General features: G+C 38.2%; 4 protein-coding genes across 4 annotated transcripts; 1 reads left to right on the forward strand and 3 right to left on the reverse strand.

Annotated features, from left to right (window-relative positions):
• Positions 1 to 2709: 2709 nt before the first annotated feature.
• Positions 2710 to 4583, reverse strand: SS1G_11172 (conserved hypothetical protein; the record flags this gene model as incomplete). The annotated part of the gene is made up of 3 exons (XM_001587880.1): positions 2710 to 2744; positions 2823 to 4354; positions 4405 to 4583. The coding sequence occupies 3 exons, from the start codon at positions 4581 to 4583 to the stop codon at positions 2710 to 2712; spliced, it is 1746 nt and encodes a 581-aa protein (XP_001587930.1).
• Positions 4584 to 8798: 4215 nt separating this feature from the next.
• Positions 8799 to 9711, reverse strand: SS1G_11173 (ubiquitin-conjugating enzyme E2; the record flags this gene model as incomplete). The annotated part of the gene is made up of 5 exons (XM_001587881.1): positions 8799 to 8938; positions 8994 to 9177; positions 9296 to 9325; positions 9453 to 9498; positions 9668 to 9711. The coding sequence occupies 5 exons, from the start codon at positions 9709 to 9711 to the stop codon at positions 8799 to 8801; spliced, it is 444 nt and encodes a 147-aa protein (XP_001587931.1).
• A 2032-nt stretch (positions 9712 to 11743) lies between these two features.
• SS1G_11174 (hypothetical protein) lies at positions 11744 to 13151 on the reverse strand (the record flags this gene model as incomplete). Its single annotated transcript, XM_001587882.1, has 3 exons — positions 11744 to 11790; positions 11859 to 12884; positions 12938 to 13151. The coding sequence occupies 3 exons, from the start codon at positions 13149 to 13151 to the stop codon at positions 11744 to 11746; spliced, it is 1287 nt and encodes a 428-aa protein (XP_001587932.1).
• Positions 13152 to 13701: 550 nt separating this feature from the next.
• Positions 13702 to 15054, forward strand: SS1G_11175 (hypothetical protein; the record flags this gene model as incomplete). Its single annotated transcript, XM_001587883.1, has 4 exons — positions 13702 to 13783; positions 13860 to 14343; positions 14405 to 14480; positions 14533 to 15054. 4 exons carry the CDS (start codon positions 13702 to 13704, stop codon positions 15052 to 15054), a joined length of 1164 nt encoding a protein of 387 aa, XP_001587933.1.
• Between the last annotated feature and the right edge of the window lie 559 nt (positions 15055 to 15613).

Consider the following 15613-nt stretch of genomic DNA (forward strand, 5'->3'; position numbering starts at 1 on the left):
GCATACATGTACATACATGCATGCAACCCCTGATATTAATTCCCTTTCAAGGCACACATCTTTATCTCCATCTGCATTTCCATCTCCCATTCCCATGTAGCTTTCCACATCCATTATAACAAACCAAAAGCAAAACCAACCTTCAAACGCTCACCTAGGTACCAACTCATAAACACACCACTAACTCCCATTCGGACTTATACTTCCAAGTAAGTTCCCACCCACAATACACTGTACAGTGTACGCACACCATCATTCTCAAAACCTCAAGCTTCATCTCCGTGCTATCCATAATCCCAGCATCCCAGCATCCCAGCCCAGCACCCCTTATCCACATTTGTCCACTCAATCCATCCACCCAATCCACAATCCACAATCCCATTCATCACGAACCTCGGGAACAAAAAAGAAGCCTGTACTCAGTACTGTAGGTTACTAGGTACTGTACTAATACCAATACCGAAGCCAAGACTCCTCCGTACTAGTATGTCTCGCTAGGATATTATCCCATTCTCTGTTCTGCGTACGTACGGAGTATCACGATTCACGATACGATTCATATGATATATTATACCGGGCCGGGACGGGAAACTTTCGGGGTTTTATGATTTAGGATTTTAGGTATTAGGGGTAAGGGTAAGTGTGAAGAAGGTAAGTATTTCGTATGATCGATCATGATTTATGAAGAAGGTGAATGAATATGTAAGTATGTAAGTATGTAAGAATGTAAGAATGTAAGTGAGTGATGTAATAGGATAATAACTACTTCTATACTTATAGAATCTTCATTCTTTCACTCCATCTCCCATTGCATCTCCATCCAAAAGCTCCACTCTAATTACCTAGGTAGGTAGGTAGGTATACAAAGAAACAAACCATACCTAATTACTCCATAGACATCATCACCACCACATCTTTACTTCCCAAGATCACCACCGATCAAATCATTCTGTCCCAGCTCACCAGTCTGTACAAATTATTTCTTGAAATTGAAATCTATATTATACTAGACTAGGTATTATTATAATATAATATAATATATTTTTTTTATAAAGATTAAGAAATTAAGAATTTGAATTTTAAAGAAATTGAGTCTTGGTTTATTTATTTATTTATTTATTTATTTATTTATTTATTTATTTATTTATTTATTTATTTATTTATTTATTTATTTATTTATTTATTTATTTATTTATTTATTTATTTATTTATCAATATTTGTTAAAGTGAATGGTTCCTGCGTAGCACGTGCACAGGGCACTAGTCCTGTTAGGACTAGATTGAGAAGCTCTCTTACAAAGAGCTTCGCACTTCCGTAGAACTTAGAAGAGAGATTAACCTACAAGACCAATATTACCTCAGTTCTGCCCTATCAGCTTCCCACTATTCCCTGTGTGAGGTCATTCCTTTTAACAATATTTAAGATTTTATCTTGTATAATAGATATATAATATATCATTTTAATATATTATTTTTTAATATAATCTTAAAATATTTATATATCTATTTATCCTTTTATATATTTCTAAAAAAATAATATTATTAAATTTTTTTTTTGGTTTTTTTATTTTTTTACTTTTTACTTTTTAATACTGAGGATATTAAGAATAATAATATTTAATTAGTAAAGAATATTTTTTAATTAATTTTTTATTTAATAAATAATACAATGTTACGTCCAAAACGATTAGTATGTCACATGACCATAAAACATGTGATGGAACGGTGAGGAACGAACGTTCCTAGGAACAACCAGGAACGCTCGTTCCCAGGAACGACGATTCCTAGTTAACCATAGGCACGAAGGACTATATAATCAAGATGGATTTCTTTTGTATAGAGCTTCGTGCTCAAGATCAATCATTTAGTATACTTTACTATTAGTTACGAATAGTATACCATTATTGTCATTACTTAAGTCCCTGCTTGACGCCTAGTTATAAATCACCTCGAGAGCCTAGAGCACTTCCACGTGATCTAGACGGCAAACCTCGTAACATATAAATATAAAATAAATTCAAAAACACTATCAAAATATATATAACGCCTTCCCTCCTTTTTAGAAAATCAAGAATACTCATTTAGTATCTATTCAAATTCTATTCAAAATTCATTCTAGAAAATCTATTCAAAATCTACTCATTCAAAATCCATCAATTTGCACATACTGCATCTTATTACTATTCTATCCTATCCCATCCAACCCATATAATCTATACAACCCATCATCAATCTATCTATCCATCCATCCATATCACTCCCCCACCTCATCCCTCATATTTATATTCATATTCATATTCCTCATCCTCATAAACACAATCCGATACTAAGTACCTGTGTAGCTATTCATACTCTCTACCTCCCATCATCTACTTCTATCTGCATCTCTATCTTCAAAACCTACTCCAACACATCACACCACCCAAATCTATCATTCCCTCATTCCTCATTCCTTCAACATAAAACACAAAACATACAACGAATAACCCTCCAAGAGTCAAGGGAAAAAATACTAATCTTACAAAATAAGGGAGGACGGGGTATTCCAGAGATGAAATGAAAGATAAAAAAAAAGCTATATATTTTAATATATAAGATGCGCGATGATATTGAGTACATGAAGCTCTCCCAAATAACAATAAATACTGTATGTATATCCCGCGTTCTTTCTTACCATAGAATAATACCTCTCTCTCGAGGTCGTAACGATTAGAAATTCTCTTTACCCCAGCAGAAATTGAATCCTATAATATTATCATATCAGCACATTATAATTTTACGAAAAAGAGTACGAAAGGAAGAAGAAAAAAGAAAATACTAACCAGGTTCACTATACATATTACATTTAATATGCAACTGACTACCCAAAACCTTTGGACCACAAAAGAACACACCTGCCTCACTAGGACTATGAATCTTTCTCACACTCTTAAAGATCATATCCCAATTCGGTCTTCCAAAATTCGTTGGAGCTCTCAATCCCGTAATTGCATCACGATCTGCATTTGCATCATTGATCATGATATTTGTCGCATCATCCACCTTAATCTTTGCTGTCAAATATGTGTGAATCTCAATCCGATTATCCATATCTTGAGCTTCGATTGCCAATAAAAGCGAACGGAACCATTCAAATGAACCGAAATCACGACAAATCCAAAAGAAATAAACTTTGCCGAGACGGGTTTTCTTCTGAGGATAATTCATGCGGTACCAAATGGATTTGAGAATAGATGCGAAAGGAGTAACACCAATACCAGCACCACAAAGCATTGCGACTTCGAATTTGAAAACATCCTCAGAGGCGGAACCGAATGGACCATCGACATAGACACGAGGTAAGATACGACGAATAGCTGAATCAGCTCCATCAGATCCTGGTTCACCTTGATTAACGCCAACAACTTGAGATCCTCCCTTTCCATCCTTTGGTTTATCAAATTCGCATCCAAGAGCTTTTCCAACTGCTCGAGTGAAATCTCCTACCATTCTGATATGGATAGAAATATAATCTTCTTCTGGAGCCGATGTGAGGGTGAAAGGATGATATTGATAAATCGAGACCTCGGGACAACAAAAGAAAATATATTGACCAGCTCTTGTCTTTGTATTTTCTTTCTTGATTTGAATTTCGCAAACGTTAGAAGGATGTTGAACGACTTTAGAAACATAAGTCTTATGCTTCCCACGTATCTCACGTGCAATACGTTCAGCAAGGTAAATGTATCCACCATACATCCAGTATTGCCAAAAGACACCAATCGCCGATGTACCAACACTAACACAGTAAGGTGCGGTATCTGGTTGAATCATACAGAAAGCTCCGTGAACCGACCAGAAAACAAAAAAGATGACGAAGAAGTGATGAGTATACCAGAAACGTTCAAAGTTTGCTCGACGATACTTTTCGTATGAAGTAATAGCCATAGCCATAAGTGAGATCAACATAACATATCCAGTCCATCCTGGACCACTGACAAAGTTGGCAAGGAGGAAACCACCGAATCCGAGATTGTTCTTTGCTGATATTTGAGCGAAATTGTTCCAATGGGCAATAGTGTGAACCCAAGAGAAAAAAACAATAGACCAAGCTGTAAGCATATGGAAAGTAATGTTTTTATCGAATTGTACAATGCCGTTCAGAGGGGTTTGACGTGCCAAAGAGATCAAAGTACGACAAACTGGGAATAAAATCATAGCAACATCGAAATGTAGGGTCAAGGCAGCTGATCTAGCAATTGCATAAGTGACGGTGAATGTACTTCGTGCAATACCGAAACTATCCTTGAGTTGATAATTCAAGAAACCGAATGTGAAAACCATGACATGGAGTAAAGCGAAGACAAAAACGAAACTAAATATGTTAGCAATTCTGTATTTTTCATAATTCTCATGACAACTCACAATCTTCGATATCCTTCATTTACCATCCATCTATCAAATTTCTCCCTCATAGTCAATTCCCTTGGCATTTCTGCCGTCATTTCACCAGACATCAACATTCTTGTTAATGGTGGCCATCTTGATCTTTCAGAAACCCTCACCGATCCCGTACTCATTCTATCATAAGCTTTTTCGGACATCTTAAATCTTACGACCTCGAGTCGTGTTTTTGAAAATTTGAAAATTTCCTTCTTGTCTTCCTTCTTCTTCCAAATTATACTTGGGTATCGTGGTAGTATTAAAGAATGATATAATTCAGGACCTGCTGAATAGACAGAAGTTCCCAAATGAAAGCAATCGAGAAGGGGAATAAATTATTGAATGAATATAAATGATGAAAGCCTATAGAGTAAATATTAAAAATGGTCAGTCAAATTCCACTTTAATCAGCGACATATCGCAAAAGAGAATACAAAATTCAAGAAGAGATTCAGAACAGAATCACATTCTCCCGGATATCAAACATACCTATATTCAATGCCTGCACCGACGGCTATCCCAAATCAGTAATTAATGAAGTAAAATAAGTGATGAGCGAAGCAAGAAAATATTCAACTCGAAGAAAGAGGAGAGATGAATGGGTGAGTACAACAAGCAAAAGAGAAAAAAGAAACGAGAAACCTTTTGCCAAGGAGATAGAGATAGAAAAAGGTAATATCACAAATCTATCCGAACATCACGTTTAAGCAGGATAGGATGGCCTGACAAACGATTCGTATGTTGATGTCTGAGCAAAAAATTCATAGAACAATTACAGTCTCATGGGATCGAGGGCACAGAAACTTGCGCCTCTTTTGTTGCAATGGGGTGGTCGGATAGAGGGGCTTCGAAACAGAGAATATGCATTGCGTCGCACTCGACATATTTGACTAGGGATTGTAGGGTTTAGTGGCGTCAGCTTTGGGGTTTCTTCATGATTCGAAAGAGGAAAAAAGAGGAAATCCTTTCAATGAGGATTACCGAAATGGATCGAGAGTTGGTTGAGCGGGAGTATTGAAGATTGATGTTGCATGGGTGGAGAGGGGCCGTGGTTGGTCTGTTTGATATGGGGAACTAAATTAGATATGGAGAAAGCTTCAAGATGTGCGACAAATATTGCCCTACGGAGTATACTTGAAGAATGTGAATACCATTTGCTTAATAAATGATTGGTCAAGTTGACCAATTGACCGACAATGCGAGGATTTGAGTAGATTATTATTAATTTAGTATTGAATCAATTGTTGAAAATAGATCATGACGATGTGCTGTACTGACTGTACTGTCCCATCTACCCAGACATCTCAATCAAAATCTAACCAAAATACAACCCCAAATCCCCCTTCACCGAAAACCTTCCCTTCCAAGTTCCTTCCCATCACACATTTCCATCCCTCACTCAGCACACCAACCGTGTTTGAGATCCTCCAAATACCGTATACACGATACAAATTTCTACTTTTCACCTCCGTACCGTTTGAGAAATCCCAGTACGAAACCTGCCCAGAGCGGCGAATGTCGCAATGCTGAAAAACTGAAACGGGAATCACATAAGCTACTTGAAAATGGTGACCAATTAGAGGATAGCTTCTAGTTCTATGCTTACGAAATGGCGCTACGCCTTCAAAATATCTAGGGTTTTTGGTACACTGAACTGATATGATGAGTAATGTTTGTCAACGCTCAGTAACGGGATCGAGTGACGGTACGGAGTGCCTTGTCATATTTTTCATTTCAATGACTTCTTGAATTCACACTATAGATTATAGATATATCATCATCACCAATACCCCCCAAATCCCCAAGCTCAATCACACCCCATATACATAGATACCATAACCAATACATCAGCAACAGCGACAGCAACAACCTCTAATTATAAATCCCCTTCTCAACACACCAAGTCCTTACCCGACACATCACACCACACCATATCCAAGGCCGCGGATATGATGGTATAGTGGTATGATTCAAAATCCGACAACACGAGACACCCTACTCCGGAAGTTCTCTCGTAAGGATATGTATATCCAATATAGTGAGAAATATAAGCGCTCAAATATGTAGCCTTATACGTACGGGATCTATCTATGTATGAGATAATGGCAACTTCTCCCGAGTCTTTTTACTTGATAGTGATAGCGATGCCGATGGCGGGAGTGTTAGTTTTAGTGTTCCCCTTTGGATTCGTAATCTTTCTGTAACGATACTGTACTACAGGCAGCGGCTGCCTAAGGTTCGTCGGTTGGTAGTTATGGGTTAAGGCTTTATCACTGGTATTCACTTGAAAGTGAATTCGTTACTAGATCAAGTAGAATGTAGGTAAACTAATTGATAACTAAGTTGAGCACGAAGCTCCTAGGGCTCCTTATCACGTGATTTCTGATGGTGCGTGCGCATACGATCTTCAGGTGACCAAGATCACATACTAATTCGATGAAATCTGATCGTGTTTGCACAAGGCCTAAGCTCTCCTAATTAATCAGTTTGATACCATCGTAACACCATCAATCCTAATGGTGAATCGTGACACTTTCTTCTTGGAGTTCTGCAGGATGATGATGTTACGACGGGCTACACAACTACCAAGACACGTGATCACAAATGATCAGTAGTGATCATTAAGGATCACTAAGGATCACGATATAGGTGATCACTGGTGATCATGAAGGATCACCAGTGATCATAGAAGCATGAAGGACTATATAATCAAGATGGATTTCCTTTGTATAGAGCTTCGTGCTCAAGATCAATTATTTAGTATACTCTACTATTAGTTACGAATTACATTATTGTCATTACTTTAAGTCCCTGCTTGACGCCTAGTTATAAACCACCTCGAGAGCCTAGAGCACTTCCACGTGATCTAGACGGCAAACCTCGTAACAGATGAATTATTTCCTTGTGGTTGATTCTTCTTTGCTACTCTACTCTTTTCTTATATGTGCTCTGGTTTTATTTTCTATACTTAACTTTATCCAGAGCATGTATTTATATGTATATTTATTAAAAGATTGGGTGGAAGAGGCCTCTATATTGACTATATTACTACGTGTGTAGGCATATTAATCTCCTCTTGGTATCCTCGGAGGGGACCAATATGCCTGCTTATGGTTCGTCTAATCTAGCCTGTTTAGGTAACCGTATTACTAATCACGACACGTGATTAGTACCGGTAACTTCTATTCCTTTTAACAATATTTATATTTATATTTATATTTATATTTATATTTATATTTATATTTATATTTATATTTATATTTATATTTATATTTATATTTATATTTATATTTATATTTATATTTATATTTATATTTATATTTATATTTATATTTATATTTATATTTATATTTATATTTATATTTGATTACTTCACTCCTCACTCTCCCTCCTCCCCTTCTCTCCCTACTCTAATCCTATCATCCACCAAACCCAACCCTTCCGACTCCCCAACCGTCAACTTCTATAACCCCTTCATCATCCCTCCAAGCCCACTCCTCAATCCCATTGCCCATTAAACCCACTCCCCTTCTACACTACTATTCATCAACATCACCAGCAACACCAACAATAACCACCAAAAGATATAGAAATCCATCTCTAGCCCTTTATATCCATACCAACATCATATCTATTCATACTCCTTTCTCATCTATATCTATATCTATACCTCCATACTTATCCGTACCCATTCACATCACAGTAACATCCCATCATACTTATGATGCTCCCTCCTTGTTTCTGAGGAGTGAATAGCTACCTAGCAGGTAGACAGTCCTCAAGATTCATATCATACTTCCTTCTTTTATAAACATCACAAATCTCACTTCATTCATCCATACATCCCATTCACCTCACCTATCAAAATTATTACCAAAAAATCAAATGGAACAACACATCACAAAATGAGAAAAGCTCCGAGTAATGCTATGGACCTGAATATCAACGAATAGGAGGATAGTAAGAAAAAGAAGGTGACGACGACAGCCTATCCATCATGTAACATGATTATCTATTTCCCCAACCCTCATCCCTTATTCATCATCCATCACATTGCATTCTCCCCATATCTATCCTCCACAAATCTTCTCAACCTCTCCCACGATTCCTACCCCAATCCATCGCGAAAATATCCCCCAAGCAGGAGCGCTTACAATCCCGCCATGTAATGTGCTTCGTGTAAAAGAGTAAAGTACCTAAGTGAACCCAGACCAAAAAGTTGTTCATTCATCGAATTTCGTTGACGCCAGCAAATCCTTTACGCAATAGGATAGAAAAGAAAAGATAGAGAGAACACAGAGGAAATTCGTTAACCCATCCGTTATTCCTATCCATCATGCTTTGTCATATGTAATTTGAAGGTTATAGAAGGTAATTTAGATGGCGTATTTTCGCGTCCATTCTCTGGCTGTGGCCTCATATCTAGATCGGTCGGTCTTGTAAACGTGTGCGATCTCTGGAACAAGTGGGTCATCGGGGTTGGGGTCGGTAAGCATGGAACAGATAGACAAAAGAACTAAAATACAAATTAGTTGTGTTTTATCAAGAGATAATCAAGATTGACAATATACCTTTGGAAATAGTCAAAGCTGGGGACCATTGATCTCTTAAGATGTCTAAACAGATGCTTCCATTCGAGTTGATGTTTGGGTGATAGATTCTAGTTGTGAAGCTAACCTTGGGGGGCTTGAATGGGTAATCGGTAGGGAAGTGAATGGCGAGGAAGAAAACACCTCCGGTATATGGTGAGTCAGACTAGAAAAGATGTCAGTATGTTGCTAATGATCATAATAACCAATGAGATTCGAGAGTATATAGATCAGCGGTGGAAGACCATCAGATCAAAGAGAGTTAGGAATAAGATCAAACTTACAGGTCCCATGATAGTAGCTTGCCAGTGGAACTAAATGAAACAACAATATTAGTATCCTTTCCTTGATATATTTGCTTGCCATAATATCCATCTTGAGCGCATTTGAAGGTGTTCTGTGCCTCAAATGGTATCAAATTTCGATCGAAGAATAACATACCAAATCATCTCCTATGGGTCCAGCAGAGCATGACGAGGGAGGGTCACTATTGAAAAATCATATTAGCATACTATCCCCAAGACCATCCATATAAAATATCATCGCCGTCATGAAGTTTTTGATAATCCTGCGCACAAGACCCCGCTCACGATGTAGCCCCACCAAGATCCTTCAGACATCGTGGCGGTGACAAATATGATGGAAAAATAACATACCGGCCCAAGTCTGTGAGTTCCTTATTGATTCTCTTCAAAGCCATTTTGAAGTATGTATTATTTTGTATAGAGAGTGGTGTATGGTAGGAGGTTTCGGGTCGAGTACGTTGATGGATTTCTCGAGGTCGCAGTAGTTATGGACTTGTAAGGAAGTGAGTGAGTGGGCTGGGATTTCTGTTAGACACGATTTTGTTGTTAGCGACAACTAAAAAACACGCGAGCGGCTATGCCGAAGATGACGGAAGAGGATAGATAAAGTGGGTAGAGGAGAGAGCGGTAAAATCATATTAACTGTTTTTGAAGTTATACAGACATATGAACAAGTACATGGAGAATTGAAGAGAGATTTTTAATGGAAATAATAAATACATACCAAAAGATTGCTGATTGTATGACCGTTGAAGGAGTATTCTTGAATACTTGACTAGGTAGGAAGAAAGAAGGAGAGTTGTTTTAAAAGGTGGGATATTGTTGATTTATTTGTAAGGTTTTATTAAGAAGTCGCAAGTCTGAATCTGAATCTGAATCTGAATCTGAATCTGTGTCTGTCTGTCTGTGTCTCTGTCGGTGTCGTTTTTATTTGGTTTTGCTTTGCCTTCCTTGCCTTGTGCCTTGGCTTTATGTTTGGTTTGGGTTGCAAAGAAGCGGCGAAAGTGTCGGTGCTGCGCAGGTTAGGCGATTTCCTTTGCTGTGCTGTACTACATGTAGCTTTTCCTTGATAACTGATGTACCCTTCATCTACAAGATTTTATTCACTTCCCTTCTTAAGAATTAAAGACTTATTTAGGTGTGTATATTGTACATCATAGAATATAAAAGATTCAATTCGAAGTTACTTGAAAATCTCTTGGATTATCAATTTCTTATCAAACATTTATAATTGTGAACAATCACAGTCGGAATGATGGCTATGCCACTCGGAAAAGAACGCCATCGCCATCAACATCAATATTATCTTCAATTGTTACGACCAATCCTAACAGCTACTTAGGTGACTAAGCTTATGGTCACATGACCCAACATTGTCCCATCTAGAATCACTCAACTACAGGCAGTGGGATATAATGGGAGGCGATGGGATGTATAATACGAAGGTCTATATAATCATGATGAATTTCCTTTGTATAGAGCTTTGTGCTCAAGATCAATTATTTAGTATACTCTACTATTAGTTACGAATAGCATACCATTATTGTCATTACTTAAGTCCCTGCTTTGTTACGAGGTTTGCCGTCTAGATCACGTGGAAGTGCTCTAGGCTCTCGAGGTGATTTATAACTAGGCGTCAAGCAGGGACTTAAGTAATGACAATAATGGTATACTATTCGTAACTAATAGTAAAGTATACTAAATGATTGATCTTGAGCACGAAGCTCTATACAAAGGAAATCCATCTAGATTATATAGACCTTCGTGCCGATGGCTACTCAGTAGGATCAATGCAGCTCAGTACTGAGCTGCATTGATCCTCACTGAGCCAATCACGTGATATTGGTTGCACGTGAGAGTTTCCTGTTACTCGGCGTAACATAATTTTGATAAATTAAATAAAAATAATTTCATTTTTATAAATTCATTTTACTATACTTTATTAGAAAAGATTATCAAGCAATAACTAACTTTAAAAAAACTAAACACCTCTAATTCCAATTCATTTATGGAATATGCCTAATGCTTAGGTACATGAAACCTTGCAGCTCGGATACCTGTATGATGACTTTCATCATTCTTTCACCACCGAAGATGTCCGAATGGTGGCAAATTTCAAACCTTTTCCTCTCGAAAAATCTGATATATACGAGTATTTCATGTTAGACCAGATATAAGATTGCTTTCACCAAGAATTCAAGACATTATTCACATCTATTTGATCAAACCTCTTTATTCAAAAAGGATACTCCATAATAGTACAACCTTTCGATTCCTCCTATTCACCTTTTTCCACAAAGAAACTTCATATAAAACATCTAGAGTTGATACCTCGGTCATCATTTTATTTCTACATGATTCAATCACCTGCCGTTTCCATTTTCCACTTGTTGCTCGCTCAAATCGATTTGATTCATTTGAATTTGATTAACAAAATGCTTGAATACCAGTGATGGCTCTTCCAAGAATCAAACCTAATGTATTAGTTAGCACCAGTTCGAATCACACCGTATACCAAGAACGAAAGGTAGAGACAACTTACAATGAATATCACTTTGTCCTTCATATGTTTGTGTAACAAACAAATTCGAAACATGTCTTCCAATACCATACTCATCACTCGCAGCATTACCACCAAAGATTTCCTGTAATGTTCTCGCATTTCGAAGTGCAGCATCGCAATTCTGTCTCTTAATCATACTAATCATCTCTGGCGCTGCTTCTCCCTTATCCTTGAGTCTTCCTACCTGAACACAAGCGAGGGTTCCAAAAGCAGCATCTGAGACGGCATCTGCCAGCTTCTTCTGGACGAGTTGATATTTGGCTAGTGGATTACCCTTGAATTGTTTTCTCTCAAGAGCATATGTTCTAGCTCTATCGATACAATCCTCGAGTGCACCTGTCATTCCCCAAGCAATACCATATCTTGCACTATTCAAACAAGTAAATGGGCCTCGAAGACCCTCAACTGTTTGAAACATATTTGCCTCAGGTACTGGACATTCATCGAGTTGAATCATCCCAGTCAAAGAAGCTCGAAGTCCATTTTTATTCTTCAAAGCAGGCGTTTCCAAAGTTCCCGGTGGACAGTCCGCTCGATCGATTATAAAACCTTTAATCTTTCCAGTCTCCTGTAACTTGGCCCATACCAAGAATACATCTGCGATTGGAGAATTTGTGATCCATGTCTTAGCTCCTGATATTGAATAATATCCTTTCTTTGTAGGATGTGGTTTCGCAGTTGTCTCCATGGATCCAGGATCACTACCATGATTTGGCTCTGTTAAACCAAAGCAACCTAACAGTTTTCCCTTTGCCAGTTTTGGCAAATATTTCTCCTTTTGTTCTTGTGTGCCGAATTCATCAATGCCGCCCATCACTAACGAAGACTGTACCGACATTCCGGATCGATATCCACTGTCGACTCGTTCAACCGCTTTTGTAATAAGTCCAGAAGCAACATTTGATACACCAGCACAATCATAACCATTAATTGTAGCTCCTAGCAATCCTAATTCTCCCATTTCCTCAAGTATTTTTCGATCATAATGTTCGTCTCGATATGCCTCTATTTGACCCTTCATTTAGCTTGCGCTCCCAAACCACAACAGTCAAACTCACGCAAAACTCGAGGTAACATTCGTTCCTGGCAATATTGCTCAGCAGCTTCCGAAATAGCTATTTCTTCTTCCGTAAAGAGATTTTGTGCTCGCAGAGGATCTTTCCAATCAAATGGTTGCGGGGTAGCATGGGCAGCGAAGCCTCTCGTTGCAAGAGCTATCGGTCTCCTGTTTGCCAATTGTCTGGTAGCATTTCGTAATAAAGGTCTATACATCTTGGGATTCTTCGAATAATCGTGTTCCCAATTGAATATTAACGTAAGGGGAGAGGATTGTTGGGGAATAAACACTACCCCGAATATGATAAAGTAAAGTATGAGCTAATCCGGGCCACCATTCATTTGAATTTGGAGCTCCGAGGCATTGTTCGGAAACAAATGCTGTCGATCCGTGTGTACATATTGCATCAACCATACCGTTGATAGAAATTAAGATATAAAAAATCAGCCATAGACGTATACGTATGAACTATACAGGTCTTTATGTTTCTGATCATCAGTGAAATTTTGATAGAGCTGTCGATTGATTGTGTTGATTGCACAAGCGGCCCTAGACTCTCCCCCGCAAACGGATCTGATGATGCCTGAACTTTTGGCTGTTGTTGCCTAAGGCTTAAACCACTCAACGCGAGAAGATCGCGCTACATGCACGTCATTCGCGTCAACTCCAAAATCGATGCGATCCAAATCAAAAGGCAGCTTCTTTAACTTTCAACAACAAAATCAAAAATCAACATCGACATATTGATATAATACCACCGCAATCATGGGTATTAAACAATTGATGGCTATCATCAAGGATGAAGCTCCTGATGCTGTTAAAGAAGGAGAAATTAAAAATCAATTTGGTAGGAAAGTTGCTATTGTAAGTATCTTACTGATACTCTATACTCATTTTGCGCAATTGTCTAACTTTTCATCTAGGATGCGTATGTACCTTCGACGTTGATCTTTATAGGTTTCAGAAACTAATACCTACCAGGTCCATGTCTATCTATAGTTTTCTCATCGCCGTCCGCTCTGGGGGTGAAATGCTCACAAACGAAGAGGGAGAAACTACCTCCCATCTCATGGGCATGTTCTACCGCACGCTTCGTATTGTCGATAATGGTATCAAACCAGTCTATGTCTTTGATGGTGCGCCACCAAAGCTCAAGTCTGGCGAATTAGCAAAACGTTTCCAGCGTAAAGCAACTGCTACAGAAGGATTGGAAGAAGCAAAGGAAACCGGTACGGCAGAAGATATTGAGAAGTTTTCAAGGAGAACAGTTAGGGTTACCAGAGAACATAACGCCGAATGTCAGAAATTATTAAAGTTGATGGGAATTCCATTTATTATTGCGCCGACGGAGGCAGAGGCACAATGTGCTGTATTGGCTAGAGCGGGAAAAAGTTTATGCGGCGGCGAGTGAGGATATGGATACATTATGTTTTGATTCGCCTATCCTTCTACGACATCTCACTTTTAGTGAGCAACGCAAAGAACCTATTCAAGAAGTTATTTTGGAGAAAGTCCTTGCAGGTTTAAATATGGATCGCAAACAAGTAAGAAACTTTGACACCCTCTAAATTGGTGCAATGCTAATGCAAGCCAAAGTTCGTAGATCTCTGCATCCTCCTCGGTTGCGATTATCTCGACCCCATTCCCAAAGTTGGTCCACACACTGCCCTCAAACTTATTCGCGAACACGGCGATCTAGAAACCCTCGTCGCATGGATCAAAGCCGACAAAAAAGAACGTTATACAATCCCAGAAGATTGGCCATACCAAGATGCTCGCGAACTATTCTTCAACCCTGATGTCCGCCCTGCCGATCACGAAGACTGCGATTTTAAATGGGAAGCTCCTGATATCGAAGGACTTGTCAAATTCCTCGTCGCCGAAAAAGGTTTCTCTGAAGATCGTGTTCGCAGTGCTGCTCAAAAACTTACCAAGAATCTCAAATCATCACAGCAAGCAAGATTAGAGGGATTCTTCAAACCAATCCCAAAGACAGATGAAGAGAGAGCGAGTTTAAAACGCAAAAATGATGAGAAAAATGAAGCCAAGAAGAAGAAAGTTAAGGATGAGAAGAAGGAAAAAGCAAAGGCGAAGGCAAAGCCTAGGGGTACAGCTTAAGTGGTTTAGTGGCGATTCGTGGGAGGTAAACGGAGAAATGTGTATCATCTGCTATATTAGGACTTGGTTCAAAGGCGTACATGCATTAAACGAAACGGAAAGGGGCAAATGGAGTTCAAACGGCGAGCATACTATATTTTTGCCTTGGGTAAATCAGTTAACTACTTATGAATTGAATAGGATGATAGTATATTAAAATATAACAAATTCTATTCTTTTGACTATTAATAAATACTTGAAATTTATTGAATGTATTCATTATCTATTACTGATTATAAAGATTAGTTTCTTTTAATAAACTTTAATAGTTTCTTTATTAAATTTTGACTTATCTCATCTTTTCTTATCCTATCTTTACCCCTCGATATCATCCTCTTCATTCTTCAACATTCACTCTCAGAATTTTCTCTCCATATCCCCTCTCTATACTCTATCCAACTCAACTCATATCCATAAACTTCAACTCCAAATTCAACTCAACTCAACCCATATCCATAAACATCAATTCTAAATTCAAAGCCGGCCCAAACTCAAGATTACTAGAGGGTCAATGTCGAAG

This window comes from Sclerotinia sclerotiorum, genomic scaffold (genome assembly GCF_000146945.2).
Source record: "Sclerotinia sclerotiorum 1980 UF-70 scaffold_17 genomic scaffold, whole genome shotgun sequence".
Taxonomy (NCBI): Eukaryota; Fungi; Ascomycota; class Leotiomycetes; order Helotiales; family Sclerotiniaceae; genus Sclerotinia; species Sclerotinia sclerotiorum.